Raw genomic sequence first — 21,428 nt, 5'->3', positions numbered from 1 at the left:
TTCAAATAGTATGTGGTCATTGTTTATGTAGGTGTTAGTGCTGTAATTCAGACCAAAAATGTACTTCAAGTTCAGGAAATACTCATTTAACGCTTGCTTGTTAATAGTTTTACCCACAGGCTGAACAACTTCTTTGCTGCCTGTGCAAACCTGTGTAGGTCAGGTACGTTTTTGTGACAGTGTGGCATTTTAGAATAACCATGAAACCTGTCATTCACAGGGTCATCAGACTTTCATGTGCAACAACAAAGTATTTTTCTCCATTTACTGTTCTCCTGGTGTGGTCTGTGAGGCAGAAAATGTTGGTAGTGTTTCTTCAGTCTCGGTCCCCTGCTGAGAGCCGGTCTCCTGGTGGCAGCTGGTTAGGATCCTGCTGAGCCTTACATCCCCCACACACGAGAAAGAGAGAGAGAGGGTATGTATTTTGATGCGAGATTGGATTTCTCTGGCTCCTAAAAGTGAGACATTTATTCAACACTGCCGAAATGCTGATCAAAAGCAATTGTGTTTATAACCTCATATATTGATGAGTTTTTAATGCATCATTTAGCAATTAGCAGTGGTGAAGCTGGGAAGCAGTGCTATGTGTTTTTACTAAATATTACTGCGCACTCAGGGAGCATAAAGTGTGTCAATGAGTGATGCCGACTATTGATGTATAATAAGTACAGCCTGGTGCAGTAACACATAGAGCTCCTCTAATATTAATTTCCGTTTAATCTTTATATTAACGTCTTGTGGTGTAAGTCCACTTTTCTGGTCACCATGGTTAGCTGTAGGTCTGTGAATGGGGACGTTTTGAAAATAAGCTAAATATAAAGCATCGATGACCATTTAATCTGCTCACCTACCAGAAAAAAAAGGTCTGGATTACAAACTAGATCAACAAGTCCTGTAAACAGCAATGTACACTCACATATTTAATTTACTTTCACTTCACAATATTTCAACTTGAAATATTGTATTATTTACTTGTCTACATTCATTGGACAACTGTACTTGCTAGTACTTTATAGATTCAGATTTTACATACAAAAGGTGTTCTTAAAATATAAACCTATAAATATGTTAACTTTCCCAATCCCTTCTAAATCTGTTAATAGTGCCACATTTCACAGCTACTAAATGGCAACTGTGCTGCATAATGAGCAGTTTAGAAGGTACATCTGTACTCTTTGGTACAGTGTAATAAATTTCTCTGAAAATATAGCTAAATTCTAACAGTTTTATCAAAAAGACAAATAAATCCTATGAACGCTGAGGTGTTTTTGAAGCCAAAACCAAGAATAACTTAGCAACTGTAAATGATGACAGCATGAATTGAACAAAACATTTTCGTACAACAGTTTACAAATCACTGTAAAGACTTGATCTAGGGAGCTAAGAAGGATATTGGAAACTTTACATTGATGTGTGGAGATAGGCTTAGTTACTTTTTCTTGGTTTGGGAAATAAGACATAATAGATAACAATCATACATTGCTGCATTTGAATAAATAAAAATGTAGCTTGCCAGTAGGTATTGATTCTGGATCCTAAAAATGAAGACTCAGTGTTATTTATGGAATATGTCTTTAATTCACAGTAGCATCTATAATTTTCAAAGGAAAATATTGGAATTTAGAGGTAACTACAGTGAAAGGTCATGTAAAGTTACATTATTAAAATGTGGAAATAAATTCTAACTAGTAAAATATTGGCAATCACAGCTGCCAGTGTGTAATTTTATAGGAACATTTTGTTTAGCACTCATAAATGCATGACTTTTTCCCAAAAATGAAGCATTTCCTTGTAGATCAGAAAACTCTTCACAGCATTACTGTGTGTTTCAGTAACCAGAGTTCTGCACCTTAAAGCTTTAACCCCCCACCCCTGTTGCCATGTGAATCAGCAGCTGGTCCACACAGGAGGGTCTCTTGAAACAACAACATGACTGAGGTTGATGCCATTTGTGTCCCCAGGTCAAGTATTAAGTGGAATTTGCCATAATCATCTACCAATTTTATAATATAAACATACACTACCAGTCAAAAGTTTGGACACACCTTCGTATTCAGTGTTTTTTCTTTATTTTATTTTTTTTACTAGACATCAAAACTATGGAGCATGATATGTGGAATTATGTAGCAAACAATTGTGAAATACCTCTAAATATGTTTTATATTTTAGATTCCTCAAAGTAGCCAGCCTTTGCTTTGATGACAGGTTTGCAAGCCCTTGACATTCTCTCGATGGGCTTCATGAGGTAGTCATGTGAAATGGTTTTCACGTCATAGGTGTTCCTTGTCAAGGTTAATTTGTGGAATTTCTTGCATTCTTAATGGGAGTGGGACCATCTGTTGTGTTGTGCAGAAATCAGGTTGGTACACAGTCGACAGCCCTATTTGAACAGTGGAACTGTGAGAATCCATATTATTGCAAGAAACAGTCAGCTCAGTAAAGAGAAACAACAGTCCATCATAACTTTAAGAACTGAAGGTTAGTCAGTTTGGAAAATTGCAAACGTATCCCCAAGTGCTGTGACCAGACTGGCTCACATGATGACCGCCCCAGGAAAGGAAGACCAAGAGTCACCTCTGCTGCTGAGGATAAGTTCATCTAATCATCAGCCTCAGAAATCACAAGTTAACAGCACCTCAGATTAGAGCCCAGATAAATGCCACACAGTTCTAGTAGCAGACACATCTCTACATCAACTGTTCAGAGGAAACTGCACCAACCATGTCTTTATGGTCAAATATCTGCTAAGAAGCCACTACTGAGGGAAAACAACAAGCAGAAGAGATTTGTTTGGGCCAAGAAACACAATAAATGGACATTAGATCAGAGGAAATCTGTGCTTTGGTCTAATGAGTCCAAATTTGAGATCTTTGGTTCCACCTGCCGTGTCTTTGTGCGACTCAGAAAAGGTGAACGGACTTTCTCTACATGCGTGGTTCCCACCATGAAGCATGGAAGAGGAGGTTTGATGGTGTGGGGGTGCTTTGCTGGTGACACTGTTGGGGATTTATTCAAAATTGAAGGCACACTGAACCAGTATGGCTACCACAGCATCCTGCAGCGACATGCCACCCATCCGGTTTGTGTTTAGTTGGACCATCATTTATTTTTCAACAGGACGATGACCCCAAACACACCTCTAGGCTGTGTAAGGGCTATTAGACCAAGAAGGAGAGTGATGGAGTGCTGCATCAGATGACCTGACCTCCACAGTCATCTGACCTAAACCCAACTGAGATGGTTTGGGATGAGATGGACCACAGAGTGAAGGGAAAAGAGCCAACAAGTGCTCAGTATCTCTGGGAACTCCTTCAATACTGTTGGAAACCCATTTCAGGTGACCACCTCATGACGCTCATGGAGAGAATGCCAAGAGTGTGTAAAGCAGAAATCAAAGCAAAGGGTGGCTATTTAGAAGAATCTAAAATATAAAACATGTTTTGACTTATTTCACACTTTTTTTGTTTACTGCATAATTCCCTGTGTGTTCATTCATAGATTTTATGACTTCAATGAGAATCTGCAATGTAAATAGACATGAAAACATAGACAAAAAATTAAATGAGAAGGTCCAAACTTTTCACTGGTAGTGTATATAACATGTCACGGTCATCTGCATGTGATGTCTTCACTCGAGCTTCAATTCAGTTTCATCTCACTGCTGAAAAATCCCCATTCAAACCCATGTTGATGGTTTGCCGCCTAAATTAGCTCTCAGACACGGATTTTTTCGCATTTAAACCAAAGACTGCTTTGTATAGTCTAACCAGGGGCTAAAAACATGGTGTTAGAAAGAGCTTATTGTTGGAGATTTTCCCCTCACAACCCTAAAACCTCCAGCTTAAAGAAGCATTTTGTCTGGTTTGGGGTGGGGTGGGGGGGCAAGTTTGAGGAAATACAGTTCTGTGTGTGTTACATAGAGAGAGAGAGAGAGCTGTGGTCTGAAGGAATTTAATGGGTAGAGGAGTGCAGATCTCAGATTTAAGTATATCATTGTTGAAATTTTAGTGGAGGGAGGGCAGCTTGAATCTGAAGGGATAAAGGAACGATGTTAAAGATGGCATGTATCCTATCAAACAGGGCAGTGGAGTTTATTACATTTTGCACCAGTGAGACGTGCAGAGATGTCAAAAATAAAAAACAGTGAGGCACAGATTTTAATTGGCAAAAAAAACCTGACATTTAAAGGGGAACTTTGGTTTTTTTCAACCTGGGGTCTGTTTTCATATGTCTTTTCATGAGTGATGGAGAAATGAATTTTCGACATAGCTCCAGTATTTAGCCAGGCAGGCAGCTTAGCAGCTCAGCTAGCAGCTCAGCTAGTGAAAAGTATGGGGCGACTTGCCCCCCCGCGTCAAAGTCTGCCCTAACGTGCTTTTTTTCCAACACTGACCGGCTCGGATAGTCTCAACGAGTGTCCCACAACATACTAGAGATGAGAAGTGAACGAAAATCTCCCCATTACTTGGCGATCGCTCTTTGTTGTGGTCTGTATCCAAATCTCAGGACGCTAGAAAGCAAATCTCGTTCCGAAATCGCGCGATAGCTCATGCCAAAACACTGGTTTTGGCGCGAGCTATCGCGTTGAGACTATCGGTCAGTGTGGGAAAAAAAGCACGTTAGGGTGGACTTTGACGCAGGGGGGCAAGTTGCCCCATACTTTTCGCTAGCTGAGCTGCTAGCTGAGCTGCTAAGCTGCCTGCCTGGCTAAATACTGGAGCTATGTCGAAAATTAATTTCTCCATCACTCGCATGTATGAAATGACATATGAAAACGGACCCCAGGTTGAAAAAAATCGAAGTTCCCCTTTAACCCTGAGTCCAAACGCCCAGGTGAGCAGATAGTTAAAAGTCTTTTCCTCCCAACCAGCACAGAGGAGGGAGAAGTGAGATCCCTGCTATCGAGTCCACAGTGTGCTCTCATGTGCAAAGTTACAGGGACTGGAGGGATGATGTGTGTGAAAGAAGTATTATCTAATCATTCCCCCATGAGAAGGAAGAACGTGAGAGGGGCTGAAATGAAGCCAAAGGAACAGGGGAAGGGCCTGACATCAACAAGCCAAAACAGCTGCCCCCTTTTCTCCCCCGTAGAGAGACGACGAGAGGAGCCTGATGGAGCAGGAGAGAGAGGGAGAGGGGAGGAAGACTGGAGGGTCTGTAAGAGCAGAGCAGAGAGTACGAGACATCTGAGGGTCTGTAGAGGCTGGAGAGAAGAGAAGGAGGTATTGGCAAGTGGAAAGGGGGAAGTGGGGGAGAGAGAGAGAGGGAGGTGGTGAGTGTGTTCTTGCATGCTTTCAGAGTGAGGATAGCCAGAGTGCAAGGGACAGGAGAGCAGGAGGAGGGAGCGCAGGGTCGGCTCTTGGTGACACTTTCTTGGAGGGGTTGTAAGAGGAGAGGGGGGGGGGGTCATCTGGGGTGGATTTCAGGGCAGGACGAGCTGTCAGAGTGAAGGGCAGAAGTGTGAGGAGTCGCTGTGAGGGAAGAAGGGGAAAATGTTGGAGGAGAAGAAGACATGAGATAGAAAATATGAAGCGCTGAGAGGTGGAAAAGAAGAGGGAAGCACTTGACTGGAAGGAGCGGCTGAGTGTTGAGGAAATTAGGGGTGTTTGCTTGGAAGTATGGGGTGCATTCACAGCACAAGCACCGGCAGGATAAAGAAGCCCGACAGAGGCGCTGAAGGAATCCCCATAAAGGCAGACCCTGAGCTACATCCTGAAATCCTTCAACTTGCAGAGGTAAGAGAGTAACTGCTCTTTTGGGGATTGTAAATATGCTGGTTGCACATAAAAGATGTGATCGTAGAGTATGTTGCTTCCATTAGTAGCTGAAGCAAAACAGCATTTAGAGTGTTAGGATAAACAGAAAGTCATTAAAGATCACCTGTTGAAATGAGTTTGACTGTCACTTTAACAATGTCCCTACAGCTGGCATGATCATCTCAATGTTTCTCATGTGACTCAGCAGGAGAACTTTAATTGCTTTACATGACACTCTTCACATTACTAGTCATGGAGAGCAACCAAAGGAATCCAAAGAATTACCACAGTGTTTCCAAATTAGATGACTCCAAAGCAGTTCTAGCTCTCTTATAAAATATTCCTCCTCTCTGTGTTTTTGTCAACAGTAACACGTCACGGCCAGCGTCCATGCGTGCATACCGAAAGGTGTTTTGCAGTCGTCCCCTTTTTAGATTGGAAGCATGAGCGCATGTGCTGCCAGTTTATAATTTGAGCCACACTCCAAAGCTTTTCATTTTGGTGGCCTTATTTGCACTATTAGTCTTTTTTTCCAAGGCACATGCCGGAGTCAGAAGCGTGATACACTTGATCGCTGTTAATGATGTCCCTCTGGTGTCAAGGTTTAGGAGGAAGTGGTATAAGTTACCGCGGGTTGCGACCCACCGCCAGCCTGTCTGCTGCCTCTATTTAGGAACACGTATGGATCTAGGAGCACTTCCACATGCACAAAGCCTCTGGAGGACTTTTATAGGATCTAAAATAAAAGGGGCCTGTTGATTTAAGTCCACACCAGAATGTGTGTGTTCTCACATGTCACTGTAAATCACACCGTGGCATGCTGCATGTCAGTGCAACAGAACAAAGAGAGAGGAGATTCAAGGCGGTCGTGACTTTATTTTATGAAGTAATCTGAACTTTTCATTTGTGTGAAGTTTTGGGGCTTTGGTGCAAAGTGTGTGAAGTTTCACATTGAACTCCTGGAGCAAAAAAAACCCCCCATCAGATCACATGTGGCTTCAAATCCCCTAAAGCCCTGGTTGTGTGTGTCTGAGTTTCTATGTGTGCATGCATGTGTGTGTGTCAGACCATGCCAAATTATGATAGCATTGTCCCAGCTGAATGGGTGGACTCGAATGCAGTGTGGAGGAATGAAATGTGTCATACATGCGAACAGTCCAGGAGTTTCTTTATGTTGTTTGTAGTGTCTGTTTTTCTCTGCGTTTCTTTCCTTGTCTCTTTCTCACGTACACACACAACCACACACTCATTCTCACACCTATTTTTAAGCATTTTCGTGGCTGTTTGGAGGTGACAGCGCCTACTCATGCAGGTTATAAATACCCAGCCAGAACTGGAGCACACCCCTGGCTCGCCACCTGCTCCCGTCCCTTCCTGAGTGTGGATTGCGTGTGTGTGTGCGTGTGTGTGTTTGTGTGCATGCTAGATGTTGTGACTCCTGTTCTCCAGCATGTCATCACTTTTGAGGTGCCACTGAAAAAGGCAGTGAGGCATTTAGTGCCAAGGGGGTGTGTGTTACTGTACTCTGTATTCATTTACAGTATGTGTGTGTTTTTAGACGTATAACAGAAAACACCACCGGATGTTTTAGTGTTAACTGACCGGCACACACAGCGCTAGATAGCTTCTCTACATTTTCCATTTTAAAATAGATGAACTATTTTGAAAAAAGCCCCTTAAACTACGACTGCTGCTGCTTTCCCTCCAGTAATGAAAAGCCCATGCAGCCACAGTCATAAAGAACTCCATTATGCTTCTGTTGGTGCCTGACCCGCTCGCTCTTCATGTTAGATGTAGAAGTGCTTCAGGCCCTCTGCAGTGGCCATGGATGCTTGGAGAATGACATAGACTTTGGCTGCAAAAACACCAAATGGGGTGGGGCTCTAATACTGCACTGCAATACTGCAATGCTGCTGGTAGTCATGGGAGCCTCTGGAGACTGAGGGTCCACTCAACCAGAGATCCTTTATCAAAGCACATCAAAGGGGGTGGACGTAATCTAATAAACACCTGTGCTGTAAACACAGTTCATGTTCAGTTTGTCTATCGAGAAACATCAGTAAAAATGCTTCGGAAAACTTAAAATGGTGAAACTTAAAGGACGTTAACAAATGGTATCAGTGTGAGGGGTTTAGTCTGACAATGACAGCGTTTGTTCGCAGCTGTTTAATTGGATTGCATCATATGGCATCCGTTCTGTTATAGTTCTCTCAGTTCTACCCAAAAAATGGAGCAATAGCAGGGAAAAAATGTAAATGGAGCACTGCTGTGTAAAAAGTCACCCCCACACTGTGAACTTCATGAGTCATTTCATTCGTATTCGTTTTAAATTAAGTGACTGTTCTTTATCTCATGTCTTTATTGACAGAAAATGACTCCAGAATCAGTTTCGACTGTTTTTATCCAACCAGTCTAAAGCTCAGGTCACATGCTGTATTTAGGTTCATGCTGCCTTAAGTTTTGTTTTTGTTTTTTTTGGCCAAAAGCCAACATTTATTTTCAACCTCACACAGGACTTTAACTCCACTGTCCTGAATCAAAGTCCTCTGTTTAACCCACTCAGCCACCACATTCTCCACCCAATGACAACTTTATACAGTCTCACCTACTCTGCTCTGTTCAGACCTGTGATTGGCCAAAGTCCACATTTTCTAAACCCTGAAAACAGGGCCAAGAGGAGGCAAAGAAGTCTAGTTTACACTCAGACCACTTGAATTACAACATGCTGAAAGGTAATTATGGATTGTTTGCCTGATGACATCTGAAAATAATAATCTACTCCAGCTTTGAAATCTCTTTAAACCCCCTCTTCATATTAAACTCAATGTGTAATGTAAATAGATTGAGAAATTGCTGATTTCCACAAAGCCAAAATCCTAAATACCCTTCATTGCATTAGCCAGGATTTTAACCACCTAATAGTATTTAAGCAGCCAGTCCTCTAAGCTTCCAGTGTAAAGGATATTAAACTAAGGGTTTTAAATATGTGTCTGTCGGCTCAGGGATGATTCCTTCACTGTCATTATGCATTTTAAGAGATATTAGGCCTCCCATGAGACAGCAACACCTTAACACTAGATTCATTACAGCCTTTAAGAATATATGATGAGTCTTGAAAAACACATTTTTAGTTTTTTAAACACAATATTTTAAAGCAGAAATGTCTTTGGGAGCTTTGAAGCTGAACTGCAGTACTACAGTTTGTCCACTGGGCAGCACTCTCGACTTATCCTCACTTTTCATTTTGAACTGTCAGTGACTTTTGACTGACTTACTTGTATCAAAAGATGAGTAACTGCAGCAGAGTTTCAGTGTGGAACTGATAAAGTGGTGTTTTCTTAACATGAAACGATAAAACTGTCATTTAAGATGTTTGTCTCTTGAAATAATTCAGACTTTTAAAGTGAACACAGTAGTATAGTCCAACAGATTAACCTGCTGGTGCTCCTCATTTCACTCATTCTGCACTGATGTCAGTTTGTTTTGTGTTAAATATATAAATGGATGCTGCGTAATGAATTACATCGATTAAAAAAAGCTGTGTTGTTATTGAATCGTATTCAGCTGTATTACAACTTGGCAAAAATGCTCAATAGCAAAAACCCAAAAGCACGTACCGGGCTTTGCAAAAGTCCTGTTACACTTGCAAAATGCAAGCAAAATGAACACAAAGATTTTTTGGTGCAATAAGATATTTTTTTTTATTTTCCAAATATTTCAATATATGTGTTAATGATAATATTAATCAGAAATGTGGCCACCCAAAAGTTTTATCTTATTGCACCAAAAAATCTTTGTGTTCATTTTCGTGAATGTCTCAACAAGTGTAACAGAACTTTTGCAAAGCCCGGTGTAAACATCAAAAACATTTATTTAGTTGATCCAAGCAAATGGCAAAAAAATCAATGCAATGTCTATTCGTCAAATGACTGTGCCTTTATAGCAAATGATGTTTGGGGGGTATTTTTTTTAGCTTGTGTGATGTCACCGCATTTCTCATACAAGACTAGTGACATTTTTTGCTTTTTAGATATATTTTCCCAATTATTATACTTTTTCTTTTGGCATAGAATTCAGTGTCCACAATAAGTGTCTTCATCTTATTGTGGAATTTCAGAATATTTCCGCTTTGTTTCACATGGAACAAATGTGAGTGGATAAAAGTTGCAGCTTTCTCATTTCTGTGAGAGCAGTCCAGCTAACTCCTCAGTTCCTCCGCTGTCACAGGCGAGTTCACTTTTCATCCTGCAGGTCAGGTTGGTGAAGGGGCACACACATGGTTACGTACACAGCAACTCAGTGGGCCATTACATAATTCCCATTGATTCAACCCCAAAATTCCTGGGTTATGTAATAACATTTAAAATGTAAATGGCTGCACAGGATGATGATGATGATCCACCTCCCCCCACATATGCCCTGTTTCTGCCAGGTTCATTGTTTCTCTTTCTAAATCCCCCCCATGGACGCTCTGTCATAAATACACACACACACACAGACCCAGATTCATCACATTTAGTGGATGCCACAGTTTATAGCATCAACCATTTATCATACCAGCAGAGGACATACGTCAATAGTCCAATGGCTTGTTACTGTTCTGCTTTAGTTATGAGATCAATACATACAGCATAATGGTAATAGGTTCCCTTCATGCCTGCAAGCACTGAAGCAGTCCAGGTCAGTGGCCTAAATAAATAGCGATAGTAAATACAGACAGCTTTTGTTGTTAGAACAATGTTAAACACTTGAAACCCCTGACATCTGTGAACATCTTTGCTAAATACGATGATACTAACAGCAGACGATTAGCTTGGAAACAGGATGAAAGCAGCTTTCCTGGCTCAGTTCAACAGGAACAAATTGTGTCTGTCAACACCTCCTGCATGAATTGGTCAACTACAACATTAACACCACCTGCATAGTACTTTGTAGGTCCCCGTTGTGCTGCCAAATCAGCCCTGATCTATCAAGGTATGTACTCAGGACATCTGTCACTGTGACCCCAGCAGTGCAGAGTCCTGTTGCAGTGTGAAGCTTATGTGAATCGTGTGGACACATTATTGTATTTGGATCAATGGAGTTTGATGCCAGGTCAATGCCTTGAGCTCTTAGTTGTGTTTCTTGAGCCATTTATGAGCAGTTTATGGATTGTGGTAGCACATTGTACTGCTGGTGGAGCCAGTGGGGCACGCGATTGCAATGGGGAGTGTGCTTGGGCTGCAGCAGAGTTTAGGTAGATGGTACGTGTCAAAGTAGCAGCCACTTGATTACCAAAATCTAAAGTTTTTCCAGAAAAGCATTGGATTGCAGCCAGATGATCAATGCCTTTAATGTCACCTGATACTGTTGTGGCTGATCCATGTAAACTAGGCAGAACTAATGTGAAACTGGCTGCTGCTAGCGTTGATCTTATACAGAACTATTCCCTGAATCTACCGCTTTACAGAGAATAATTGTGAGGTCATATTTTAGCTGTTCTTCCCACAACTTTACTGGTTTGAACTATTTCTCTCTTGTTCTATGGCCTTTCTTAAAGACCTACTGTAACCGCACTTGGCAGAAAGAGAAATTTAGCAGTGAGGGAAGTAGCAAAGTATTATCAGTTAAAGAACCAGATATTTACCGTAAGAAGCTGGTGGAGAACAAAAACAAAGTTACAAAAGGGTGGATATTAGACTTATATTCACTAGGTGGACTGAAACACAACTCCATATGAATGATATGTTGCATACTAGGAATTTTGTTTTACTTTAGCCTCCTTTTGCCTGTAACTTCATATTTAACACACAAAGCATAAGAGTCATATTAAGCCTCTTATCTAACGCCTGGCAAGAAATCCACTGACTCTGTTTCCCAGAATGTAAAACTCTTCCTTTAAAGCTCTGACTTGTTAACTGTATGCTCACTAAGGCTGTGATTAGAATGTGTCAAAGTTCTTTAATAGTTCATTGAAATGTTGCTGCTTGATAAACCTTTTAGCACCACCTGCATTCACAAAGGCAATTTCACAACAACTGAATGGTACAGAAAGATGCATTCACAGTTTTTTGTTGTTTTTTTTAATTAAGCTAGCTGCAAATTATGTAGAGCAACTTTACTGAGGCTTGTGAGGTGTTTGTCTGAGCGAATCAGCTGCATTTATGGCCTCATTATGTAACCAAACAAAGCTGAAGGTAGGGCTACATAAAACATTAATAACACATTTCTACTCATAAAGGATTTAGACAGTGTGTGCTCCACGTGAGAGACACAGCTGTTTCATAATACATTGCGGTCAAGTGAATGAGTCGGCCTCTGCTCACGGTTTAAGATGGAGTGAGACTCAATGACTACTTGTGTGTGCACGTCACCTTCCAGAGCTACAGTCAATGCCACTCTTGTTAGGAAAACCCCGGCATCAGAAAAAGTTTTGGGGGAAAAAAAGTGCTTTAGCGGAGAAATGTGTTTTTTTTTTTTAAGACCAGAGAAACGTAGTGAGCCATTTGATGGAAAAGCAAACATTGGTGTGTGCAGGTTCTGTACGCTGTTTGTTGCCCTCCAATGCTCCCATTGCATCACACACAACACCAGCTCCTTCCTGATGTTTCCAGGCCCCTCCTGCTTCTCAGCCAGGGGAAAAATTTAATGGTTTAATGTGCTTCACATGCAGTCAAAAGGCTTTCGGAGGGTGTTTGCCATAACTTTATATAAACGTTGTCCCAATTTTTCTCACTGGGACGGTTGACTGTTGGTTTATAAAAAGTAAAATCCAGGGTTTGTGACTCAGGGCAGTACAGTTATGTGACTTTAGAGCACATGTCCTCAACAGGACAGCATGTGGATGTGTGAAAAAACATGGTACATAATGAGCAAGAACATGTACGATTTCTTCATATCTCCTTTGTCTTTTAAATTCACACTTACATCAAGTATCATCCAGTTCATTTAGGGTATTCCCAGTATTTTAAAACCTTCAGTCCACAATACTTTTACTTTGGTATTCCAGACCTGTTTACCCCTCTAGAAACCAATGTGTAGCCTTTAAGTCAAGTAATCTTGAGAAGGGAATGTGTAATAACAAGTGTAATGTATCGCTGACCAATTTCTTCACAAGCTACACAATACCTAACATTTTCAAACATAAAAGGAATCGGACATTCAAATCACATTTGAATGCAGGTGAAGTAAAGTTTGAAAATGTTTAAAGCTACATCGGCCCGAATACGGGCTGCTGAAGTTTATCTACATAAGCATTTTTAGCTGCAAATGCGATGATACAAACACTATACACCCATAGAAAGCTTAGATTCTCATGAATCCGCCGGTATAAACCACTTTCAGATGTGATTACCACAGCGGGTAATATAAACACATTTCTCCAACAAATAACAAAACATTTAAAGGGCAGAACTCACCTTTGGACGCTCTTTTATTGGTCAAAGATTAAAATAATCCACAAAAACCGACCAGAATCCAAGCTTAAGCATCCAGACAACACTATCAAGTATAATATTTTTTCCAAAACATGTCTTGAAATAAGTAAATAATCCACAAATAGCTCGGCTCCGTGCGCGCGCACGCGGCGCATGGTGGCGCTGCTCGTTTCATATTCACTGTATTTATGTCCAGATTTTTATGAAGCAATCCACGCTGTTTTGGAGTCAAAATGGCAGCTGAACTGTATCCTTTTGGTTTACGCCGCATTTCAACCAATCAATTGACTCTGGCTTGCCACCGAGGCCTAAACAGCCAACCGTCGCAGAGACTGACAGATCTGGACCTACCTCAATTTCGTCAGTAAATTCTGAGCAAATCACGTCGGAGAAAGCTTTTGACTGACAGGCCTGGTAGCCAATGAGCCTGTTGAATAGCAGAATATAAATACAGCCTCTGCGAGCAGGGTTGTGTGACTTTTCACACGTCGGCTCCGGCCACAGCTGCAGCCTGTCTCTCCCCCTCCCTACTGGAGCTGCTCTGAAGCGCTTTTTTTGAGTTCTTTACGAGTTTTTGGAGTGAAAAATAATGTGAAAACGGGCTGAAAAACGAACAGAATTACCTCTTTATGACACCGAGTCCGAAATGCGTAGTTTATCTGTTTTGAAAAGGGTAATTAGTTACAGATATGCGTAATTGCGTAATAGGACACGGAATTGCGGAATTTATTACGCCGAATGCGGGAGGTAAATAGGTCTGCACATACATACATACATACTTACTTACTTACTTACTTACTTACCCAGCCAGATACCGCACCGAATGCAATAATCCCGCCGACGTACCCATCGGGCGTGGTTAATGATTTCAAAATAAAGAATTTCACAAAAGAAAACGGCACCTGCCAAACACAAAGTCACAACAGTCAATACTGAGTATGGCCTCCATTTGCTTCGATGCAGCCAGCAATCCGTCGGCGCATGCTTTGGACCAGGCTTCTGATTGTGGGTTGGGAACAGTCCATACGCCTGGCTACATCACTGTAGCTCAAACCGGCCTCCACCATACCCAGTGCCCGGAGACGTTGTTCATGTGATAGACGCGGCATGATGCTGTTCACTGGACTAACAATGGTGGCCTTTTTGGGCCTTTATATAGGCCTTCAAAACCCATTCTCAAATTGTGCAGATACTCACCGAGTATTGCTTGGTGTGTATTTGGTTGACTTTTGCAAAGTGACCAACCCATGTGCAATGAATCATGACAAAATGACAACTCCTCATTATCTCAACTACCAGGCCACTAGATCATCAGTAAATCCACAATGAATAATTACAACCCCCCTACAAGTAGAATTCTGCGTACATTTCTACCTCAAGGTTTCTAGTGACTGTAAGCATATTACATCATCAGACCCTAGTAAGAGCACTGAGGTCGACCAGCCAGACGCTCTTAGGTGTTCTGAGTCAGTCGAATCCTAATCTGTTCGTGTAGGAATGACTCAGTCATTTGAAGCTATTTAGACCCATCTCATCCTATTCCCATTCAATTAAAGTAGAGCTCGGTACCTTAACTTCATCTTTTATTGTGTGTTCTATTGTCATCTTTCATTCACATTTGTTTACTAGCCATTATGTTTTATGGGCTTCTATTTCAATTGTACAACACTTTGTTTCAACTTTACTGATTTTAAATGTGCTTTATAAATATATTTAACTTTGGTTTACAATGCTTCTAATGTTTTTTTTCTTTTTTGAGCTTTGCTTCAGTAACTTTTTTAAATGTTTCTGTTTAAAGGGCATCTTGATGTTGAACAGCAGCTTTGCCACTGTAGCTTTGAAGCATCGCAGATTTCAACTCATGATGAACTATTGACCTTTACAGATATTTTTTTTTTCTCAGAGGAGCATGTCCACCTATTTAACTAACTCATTCATGATGTTTTTCAAAGCAACATGTACATCACTTTTCTTGACATGTCAGGTCAGGAACATCGAATTTTCTATTTGATCTCGGGGCTTAAGCATTTTGTCTTTTGTCTTAAAGCAGTCAGGTTATGGTCACTACATCCTACTGACACTGATGCATAAATCAGTGATCAACACAAGTTGTAGTTTTCACAGTATCAATAACCAACATGCCCAGGCTTTGAGTCATTCATGCATCTAATGTGGAAACAACATAGACAACTAGAAATAGCAGAAAACCAAAAGCGACTGAAGGACATGACTAAAATAATCAACACGTGCAGCAAAAACACACTTATGTACTCAGGTCTTACAGTTACATTCAGTTTGCTTGTGACCACACAGCATAGTAACATCTGAACCAGCAGTACATAAACCTCCTTTTTTCATCTTCTGATTCTGCCTCAGTCTTCTAGGGCAGACTGAGACAGAATAAGGACAAGTTAAAAGACAACAGGAAGCCTTAAAAGACAACATGATAAGACAGGTATTTTTAGTGGAGGCTGAACGTACAGCAGGTAGGGCGTCAGCGTGCTCATGCTGGTGTGTCACTGAGCCGGCACACATCTGTACTGACAGCAGCTACACAGGGGACAGTGGACATCCAGCACTTTAGATGGAACAATGCTGAGCTCAAATGCCTCAGGAAATACTGAGTAACCCGCTAAACCTAAACACGTCACGACCACTATGACAGTGGATATCATCACAAAGGCACACAGCTGCTGTACCATTAGTTTCCTTTCCCTTCACTTCAATCTTTGTATGCACCACGTGGATGATCAGTTTTGTCTGTCCTGTGTATCTGCAGCTCGCCAAAGCAGGGAGCCACTCCTTCACAGTGAAGAGCTTCAAGAGGAAGCGAATATGCGATGTGTGCAAGCAGAACATTGACAACCCTGCAGCTTTCTGCAAGGGTGAGTCCACATCTCAGTCAGGTCAGGTAGCAGATCCAGAGACAAGCTGACCAGCATGAACACACACACAGACAAGCTCAACCTGACTGACCCCGTTCTCTGTCTGTCTGTCTGTCCGAAAGCTGAATTTCAAAGTAAACGATCTTCTCCTTCTGCCTGATGTTTACAGAGTGCAAAGTTGCAGTTCACAAGACATGTGAAGCCAAGGTAAGCCACACTTTCCTTCTATAATTCACCACAAACCACGCACCTTCACCTTCCCCTTCCCCTTCCCCTGTTTGCAGCAAAATGTGCTCCTGTGTCAAAGGTTCTTGGGTAGCGATGTTAATATGATGTGAGCCCTAAGTGGAGTAATCCATGTGCACTGACCTAGATGTCTGGCTAAAGAAGGCCTGCCCCCCTGAACTGCAACTAGCCAGGTTGCTACGAGCACTCATGTGATAAGAGGAGCTCCTGAGAGTTCTCAAACCTCTGGGGAAAATCTCATTCAAAAGTGACTCTTTAATGCAGTTTGATAGGAGGAATTAGGGATAGTGACAAAATATATAATACATCATTAATCATTAGCATTGTGAGAAGTGCTGGGAGGATGATCAATGGGGGGCAGCAGTGAGCTGTCAGTGGTCTGTATGCACAGCGGGGGATAAGAGGAGGAGAAAGCACAAGAAGCAGCACAGCTCAGGGATAATGCTTTTTGCAAATAAACACTGTCTGTGTGTGTCTGTCTGTAGAGCTGCTTCTGTGTGGCATAAGAAAGCCGAATACAGAAGCTGAAAAAGAGGCTGCTGGAGAATTGGCTTTTTGCTTTCTAGTGCGTTTACCTGAACACAAGCAGCATTGTGGGTACTCTGATGCAGAACAAAAATAGCCTGGTAAACTCTTTAAATCTCTGCCTTATTAAAGTCCATTGAATTTCATCACAGCATCCCAGACAGCCCTAATAAATACTATCAGTTGCCAGTGAGGATGATGTCTGTGTAAACAGTCTGTAAGTGCAGGCTTAACCAAGTAGCTCTGAGCACGGTGCCTGACCTTTGCGGGTTTTGGAGCAGGAGAGGACTGTTTCATTTTAAGATGACATGTTTCCACTGTGTGAGAGAGGCGTTCTCTCTGTCCACAGCTTATGTCCGACCATTGGCAGTAGCTCTGCCTCTGCTCTCATGTGACCCTGCTCACTGCAGCTCAGTATCACACGCTACTCAGTGAGTTCACGACCTTGCTGTAACTGGACTGGTGAGCCTCACTGTCCAGCAGCACAAACCACAAATACACACAGAAAAATTTAGTTTTTCACCTTAACTTCTCTGTTTTGCACTTCACCGAGGTGTGTATTCGCGTGCCTTCCTGCCCTCTACTTCCTCACGCACACATGTGCATTGCTCTTGTTTCATTTGCATGCTTTCCCTGATGCTTTACCCTTAACTTAATTCTAACATTAACCCTCAGACCAAGTCTTAACCCTTAAACAGCCCTTTAAATGGCTCCTCTTTCTGATTCTCAAAAATATAGTTGCACTCCTGCCCATGTGATGTTGCATGACTGGACACTACCAGCTGTTGTGCCTTAGCAGCATGCAGAGGATTATTATTTTTGTCATACTCATCCCCCTGGTCACCACGGCAATAGCTAAAAACAATTCTCCGAGGCTGCAGGAAAGTGGTTGCCGTGGACGTGAGGGGGACGTCGTCAAACAGGACGATGATCAGTCTGGATAGGAGAAGCCTGAGCTGGTAAATATAGAAAATAACAAGAGTGCCGTAGATGCCTGCCAGTGAGTGATCATGGGGGTACACAAATAAGTGAGAGGCAGCTGGGGAGGCAGACTATGTGTGTGTGTGTGAGTGTATATATATATGTAATCAGTCCCATTTGGGGGTATTCATAAATAAAGAGTCAAGGCTGATGTCTGCTTCGTGCCACGCTATCCTCTCCTATATGTCTTTCTCATAACATATTACTTCCTTTCTTTTTTTATCTCTTTCATCTCTTGCATCCCACTGTCGTCATCTTCTTCTGATACCTCTAATCTCTCAGATATCTGCCTTTTCTCATGTTTTACAGTCACAATTAAAGCTTCTCCCATTTTCTCTGTGGCCTTCTTTTCCCTATTTCAAGTGTTTAAGGCTTTTTTTAAAGGCTCGTCAGTGCGACATCCAGTCACAGTTAAAGTTTTTTTGTTCTCCTCCATCCTTTGAGCATCTGCTTGTCTTTGCCTGTCTCATCATCTCCATCGAGTTCAGCCTTTTTTTTGCCCCCCCCCCCCCCCACTGCCAGTTTTACTCCATCTCTCTCCCTCAGCCTCAGGCCACTGCTGAGGTCGCTGGACATCAGCATCCTGTGACTTTACAGGGCCGCCTGCAGTCTGAATGTGGCGTATTGATGTATGTGTGAGTGCATGTGCAGGGGAAAGCACTCGCAGAGTTGTCGTGCTTCGCTGTCTGAGTGCGTATGACACAGGCGGAGGGAGAGGGGAAACGCTATGCTGCATGTGCTGCTGGCAGAGTGAGTGTGTGTGTGTTATTGTGGAGGAGGGAGGTAAAGTGAGTTCGTAAGAGGGAGTGAGCAGAGAGTTTGTGTGTTTGAGGGAGAGAGAGGGAGGTGGTGTGTCACACTCCACACACAGGACTGCTCAGAGGCAGAGGGAAAGACTGAAGCTGCTTGTTGAGAGGTAAAAAAAACAAAAAACAAAACCACGCTCTGTGCTGTATTTGCTGCTTTGGGTTTAGTTTAGCCTGTTTATACTCTGCATGTCACTTTCAACTTTTCTCGCAGCTTGTTGTAAATGTATCTGCCGAGGCATAACAATCTAACATCTTTAAACCTTTTCCACGGTGCTGATAATGCAGCATGTGATTGTGCATATTACTCCATTAAAGCCGCAGCCAGAGTGCTCTTGCTTTGCCCAGAAAGAGGATTTTGTTTGCTGTGATTAAGGCAAGTGCAGAAATTGAAGTGGAGACTCCTGCTGTGACCTACAAAAAATACACAGATTTTTATTCATTTATACTTGAGGATGAATTCATAAGATTTGCTTTTTAATGAATTTGTTGCTAAGAAGTGCAGGTTAGCAGATGATGGGCACTGTACCTAAACCCTCCTCTATATGCTGCTATACATGCCTGTAAATAACCTCTTTTTTGCATAGATTAGATGTGGTTTTGGGGTGTTTGCCAGCTTCTGTGTCTGTCTGCTTTTGTCTGTATACTTGTGTGCATCTGTGTCTGCATACATCTGCATCGATATGTACTTCCATGCATTACTTATAGACTGATGCTAAAAATTCTGTATAACTTCCTAACATACAACTTCAAGCTGTTACGTTGCCTTTTCCTGTTATCTCTTTATTATATCAGTCTGTTTTGTGCTGCGTCCAAGGAGCTGTTATGTATATTTATGCTTAAGCAAACATTTCTGACCAAAGGACCGCTGACAGAGGCAAACTGCTCTATGTCAGACCCAGTCAGCTGTCCTGACATCATCTGACGGATCTTAATGTTGCGTAGTGAAATACAGATGGTTACAGTGTCTGCTCTTACACACCAGCTGCTCTCCTAAGGTTTCCCGCTGATTTATGAATTGATATAGTGGTCGTGATGCCCTGTGTGTTTGCATAATATGCCAGTGTTGTACATAATGATCCTCATTTGTACTAATTAGAGCCAGCGGGGCTAGAAAAGATCCCTGCAAAGTTGTAAGATTTTTCTCAAATTTTCCTCAGTTTTTTTTAAAGATAAAATGCCAATAATCCATCCAGCTACAGTCCAGATGTTTTGAGTCTCTGTGGCTCTTGTCCTTTGAGGCATATTCAGCCACAATTTCCAGCCTGTGCTGTTGTTCATGTCTCACCAGATGAGCCGTCCTGTGGTAGAGCAAAGTAACATTACACATCAGCCTGAAGGTGGAAATGGCTAAGTTAATGGAGATGGAAGTTTAAGAAGGATGTTAGATGTTAACAAAGTATAAAAAACCCGTCAGATGAACATCTTTGTGGAGGCTTATCACTCTCACTTTGTTGTCACTACAAGCATTGCTGCCACTATGTACTGTGTGCAAATAATTATCATGCTTAATTTAACTTTACTGCTTTACTCCACTTAGCACACACACAGAGATGCATGAGCGTTTATATTTACCCTTTGCTTTTAATTTCCTGAGAGCCCGAGCCAACTGATAGCTGCACAGCAAACTTTGTTTAATATTCCAGGAATTACATAATTCTTTTAATTATTACAACTTCATAATTGTTTTGGCTCAAAGAATGTCAGTTGTAGTATTTCTCTTTTGATGTCAGTTGGATATAGACAATGAGTTTCTATTAATCTATGTGCGGCTTTAAATTATCAGGTGTTAAATGTAGCTGGGCAAAACGCCAGCAACAAATATATGTTTGTCTGCTGTAGCCATCAGCCTCATGATACAAATCAAATGCCAGATCTCCTGCAAAAAAAAAAAAAAGCACGTGGATTTGTGAGATGACTGACAGACAAATAGACAAAATGAGCCTGTAAGTGTTCTGAGGGACATGTGGTCTAAAATAAGGAGCTCTATCAAAATAGCTCTGTGAAATCTCTCTGCTCTGTGTCAGTGGTCAGGAGGCATGTTCAGCTGTTGACATCTCTCTCCTGCTCAGCGCTCGCTCTCGTTTTCTGTCTCCGTTTGCCTCTCCTCTCTCCACTTCCCGTCTTCCTGTGTCTTTTTTTCTCTCTCCTCTAAGCTCTGCCTATTTTTCTACTCCCTAGACAGTTTTGCTTTGAGCCCTTGTTGCCTTCTCCTGCAGGCCAGTTTGTTAGTGGCGTGCCCCGGCTGTACGTGATGCTTATCGAGGTGCTCTTTGTCGTCTGATGTTGTTTATTCAGGGGGAGCGCATGCTTGTATCTCATGGCAGCGACGATTGTTGTCATCCTGCCCCCAGGCTTTGTAAGCACAGAGACAGGGAGTAATGTTGTGGTAGAAATAGAAGAGAGTGACAGACGGCAGGAGGGGAGGAAATAGAGACATGAGAGTTCAAAGATGAGAGGAGGCAGAGAGCCATAATGAGACGAGAAAGAGTGGGGATGCCACACTTTCAAGTGAAGCCTTCCTGAATCGCTCCTATAAATCAGTCCAGCCACTCCTGTATTTGCCCTCAGGTGCCCTGGGAGAAATGTTAACAGTCTGCATAAAAATAAAAAACCTCCAATTTTTTATTTTAGCTTCCAGTCGACTTTGTGGATTAGTGCTTCTGTGAGACTATGGAACTTGGAATAAACTGTGGTTATTTGGCTTTTTCCACTTTCGGATAGGAAGGCTTACTCACTTCTCCCCTCTCCAGAGAGTGATGTCAGCTCGGAGCTGACTGTCAGAGTGAAACTCGCTCCTCCTGGATGGCAAAC

General features: G+C 42.0%; 1 protein-coding gene across 3 annotated transcripts in view; it reads left to right on the top strand.

Moving 5' to 3' along the window:
* Window positions 1-5,075: 5,075 nt before the first annotated feature.
* Window positions 5,076-21,428, top strand: part of LOC110957101 (tensin-2-like) — a 33,451-nt gene continuing 17,098 nt past the window's right edge. For 2 of the 3 annotated variants that reach the window (XM_051948649.1, XM_022202949.2), the window contains exons 1-3: window positions 5,076-5,735; window positions 15,951-16,056; window positions 16,226-16,263. In XM_051948649.1, the coding sequence (XP_051804609.1) occupies window positions 5,619-5,735; window positions 15,951-16,056; window positions 16,226-16,263 (261 nt within the window). In that variant the 5' untranslated portion in view covers window positions 5,076-5,618. Of the gene's footprint in view, window positions 5,736-15,950; window positions 16,057-16,225; window positions 16,264-18,557; window positions 18,725-21,428 lie in introns of those variants that run through there. The other variant, XM_051948650.1, reaches the window with a different exon arrangement.

Source organism: Acanthochromis polyacanthus, chromosome 5, assembly GCF_021347895.1.
Source record: "Acanthochromis polyacanthus isolate Apoly-LR-REF ecotype Palm Island chromosome 5, KAUST_Apoly_ChrSc, whole genome shotgun sequence".
NCBI lineage: Eukaryota > Metazoa > Chordata > Actinopteri > Pomacentridae > Acanthochromis > Acanthochromis polyacanthus.
This window is presented reverse-complemented; position numbering and strand designations above follow the sequence as displayed.